A 3188-nucleotide genomic window follows, 5' to 3' on the forward strand; every position below is an offset into this window, starting at 1 on the left:
TTAGCTAGCAGGCACCAGCATCCGCCCTGTGAAATAAACACAGAGAGGGTGAAGAGACAGAGGTGACACAATCACTATGTGATATTTCAACAAATAAATCAACATTGCTGCCACCATCCACTGAACACAGGAGCAGTATTCTTGAAAAATACATCTCTCAATGTATAAGTGAATCTTTCTTACATCATGATTATTTTACAGTGTGCTGCGTACATAACACACAGATGACTGTGAAGACTGGATGACTATGAAGACTGTACATGTTCTCTACACACAGATGACTATGAAGACTGTACATGTTCTCTACACACAGCTGATGACTCACCATTGGATTTCTTCTTCTGGTAGTAGATGAGTCCAGCCAGTGCAAAGACCAGTCCCAGCACCAGCCCAGACGCCCCGATGGCGATCTTATTCCTCTCAGACTCAGGCAGGGACGGGTCTGTCAAGGAGAAATGACCCTTCTGTTAGCATGTGATGACACTGTAGCTGTCCTGTATGTAGCTTCTGACAGACCACCATCTATCATACGCTAGCACACACAGTCACAGTCAGGGTCATTCAGGTACCCAGCCACAACACAGCACTCGTACCCTGCTCACCTGAACTCACCCCAGTACACCATGACAACACCCTAACAACAGCTGAGCAGTGAACTCACCCCAGTACACCATGACAACACCCTAACAACAGCTGAGCAGTGAACTCACCCTAGTACACCATGACAACACCCTAACAACAGCTGAGCAGTGAACTCACCCTAGTACACCATGACAACACCCTAACAACAGCTGAACAGTGAACTCACCCTAGTACACCATGACAACACCCTAACAACAGCTGAACAGTGAACTCACCCTAGTACACCATGACAACACCCTAACAACAGCTGAACAGTGAACTCACCCTAGTACACCATGACAACACCCTTACATCAGCTGAGCAGTGAACTCACCCTAGTACACCATGACAACACCCTAACAACAGCTGAGCAGTGAACTCACCCTAGTACACCATGACAACACCCTAACAACAGCTGAGCAGTGACCTCACCCTAGTACACCATGACAACACCCTAACAACAGCTGAACAGTGAACTCACCCCAGTACACCATGACAACGCCCTAACAACAGCTGGACAGTGAACTCACCCCAGTGCTTCACGAGGGGTCTGTCCAGGCTGGCGTGCTCCACCATGCAGGAGATCTTCTCCCCGGATCTGGGCGTGTACTCCAGTTGGGAGTGGAACTGGTAGTACCAGTCACCGTTGACCGACTCCTCAGTGGAGATCACGTCTGAGGTCACTTCCTGTCCATCCCTCTTCCAGGTCACTCTGATCTTTTTGGGGTAGAAGTCATAGGCGCTGCACACCAGCATGGCAGGGTGTCTGCCACTAGAGGGGGTCACTGAGAGAAGCTTGACAGAGGGCTCCACTGATAGTGGAGGAAAAACAGCAACACATTAGTTCATATCACACTATCATTCATATCATATTGATCAGGGTTCTATTCTCTATTAATTAACTGTATTATTGGTCTTTATTATATATACTGTATTATTGGTCTTTATTATATATACTGTATTATTGGTCTTTATTATATATACTGTATTATTGGTCTTTATTATATATACTGTATTATTGGTCTTTAATATGTCTACTCTATTATTGGTCTTTAATATGTCTACTCTATTATTGGTCTTTAATATGTCTACTCTATTATTGGTCTTTAATATGTCTACTCTATTATTGGTCTTTAATATGTCTACTCTATTATTGGTCTTTAATATGTCTACTCTATTATTGATATTTAATATGTCTACTCTATTATTGGTCTTTAATATGTCTACTCTATTATTGATCTTTAATATGTCTACTCTATTATTGGTCTTTAATATGTCTACTCTATTATTGGTCTTTAATATGTCTACTCTATTATTGGTCTTTAATATGTCTACTCTATTATTGATCTTTAATATGTCTACTCTATTATTGATCTTTAATATGTCTACTCTATTATTGGTCTTTAATATGTCTACTCTATTATTGGTCTTTAATATGTTTACTCTATTATTGGTCTTTAATATGTCTACTCTATTATTGATCTTTAATATGTCTACTCTATTATTGGTCTTTAATATGTCTACTCTATTATTGGTCTTTAATATGTCTACTCTATTATTGGTCTTTAATATGTCTACTCTATTATTGATCTTTAATATGTCTACTCTATTATTGGTCTTTAATATGTCTACTCTATTATTGGTCTTTAATATGTCTACTCTATTATTGATCTTTAATATGTCTACTCTATTATTGGTCTTTAAACTCTCTAAGCGCACGAGCCCTCTCCCACCGGCTGCGCAGAGGTTTTGCATGCGGTTGGACTTTCCTAGATTTACCGCAAGGTCGGGAATTGTAAGCATTTCCCGGTTAATGTGCACAATCCCCGACCGTACGGGAGATGTGAGGAATACTAACCAATTTCTCACATCTCCCTCAAGGTGGGGGAATGTGCTCATTACCCGGGAGATGTGAGAAACGCACATGTTCCTCCTACATTCCCCGCGAGGTCGGGGATGTGCGCAATAACCGGGAAAAGCTCACATTCCCCGTTTTCTCACATTGACCGTAACATATCCACCAGACAGAAGCTTCATTACAGGTTTTGTAGTGAACAGATGAAAGAGGTGTCGTATCATCTGGTGAGTGAGAGATGTGATGTTGTTGTGGTGAGGAGGGCAGCTCACCTGTCTTCTCCAGTACGTGAGAGAGGTGGTACTCAGCGTTGGGCTTGCAGAAACGCTCCAGCTCCGCTCGCATAGCAGCCATGTAAGCAGCATCATCATTCCAGATCTTAGCATTATGCAGACCAAGCTCAGTGTATCCCTCCCACCTGCCCTTAGTGCTGTTGAACCTGACAACCTCAATCTTATTATAAATAAAAGAGACTATGTACTCATGCGGTTGCTCTGTAGAGAATAAGCAGTGTTCCACCCTGTACATCTCATATCCACCTGAAATATTGAAGAACAAATAATGCATAATTACAGTTTTCATCTGAATTCATTACACACTTTATTTTCTAATAATTCATCATAATCATGTCAAAGAACAATTCAGAAACATTCAATACAAATGTTATATGAAACAATATGCAACAATAAGATCACTGTCATTAGTTCATTGA

The 3188-nt window shown here is 41.2% G+C and overlaps 1 protein-coding gene across 1 annotated transcript; it reads right to left on the reverse strand.

The window, feature by feature from the left end:
- On the reverse strand, positions 1–2830 carry LOC311325218 (HLA class II histocompatibility antigen, DQ beta 1 chain-like; the record flags this gene model as incomplete). The annotated part of the gene is made up of 4 exons (XM_084457887.1): positions 1–26; positions 326–442; positions 1152–1433; positions 2749–2830. The coding sequence occupies 4 exons, from the start codon at positions 2828–2830 to the stop codon at positions 1–3; spliced, it is 507 nt and encodes a 168-aa protein (XP_084314013.1).
- Positions 2831–3188: the final 358 nt, after the last annotated feature.

The sequence above is a fragment of the Borostomias antarcticus genome, assembly GCF_949987555.1.
Source record: "Borostomias antarcticus genome assembly, chromosome: 24".
Classification (NCBI taxonomy): Eukaryota; Metazoa; Chordata; class Actinopteri; order Stomiiformes; family Stomiidae; genus Borostomias; species Borostomias antarcticus.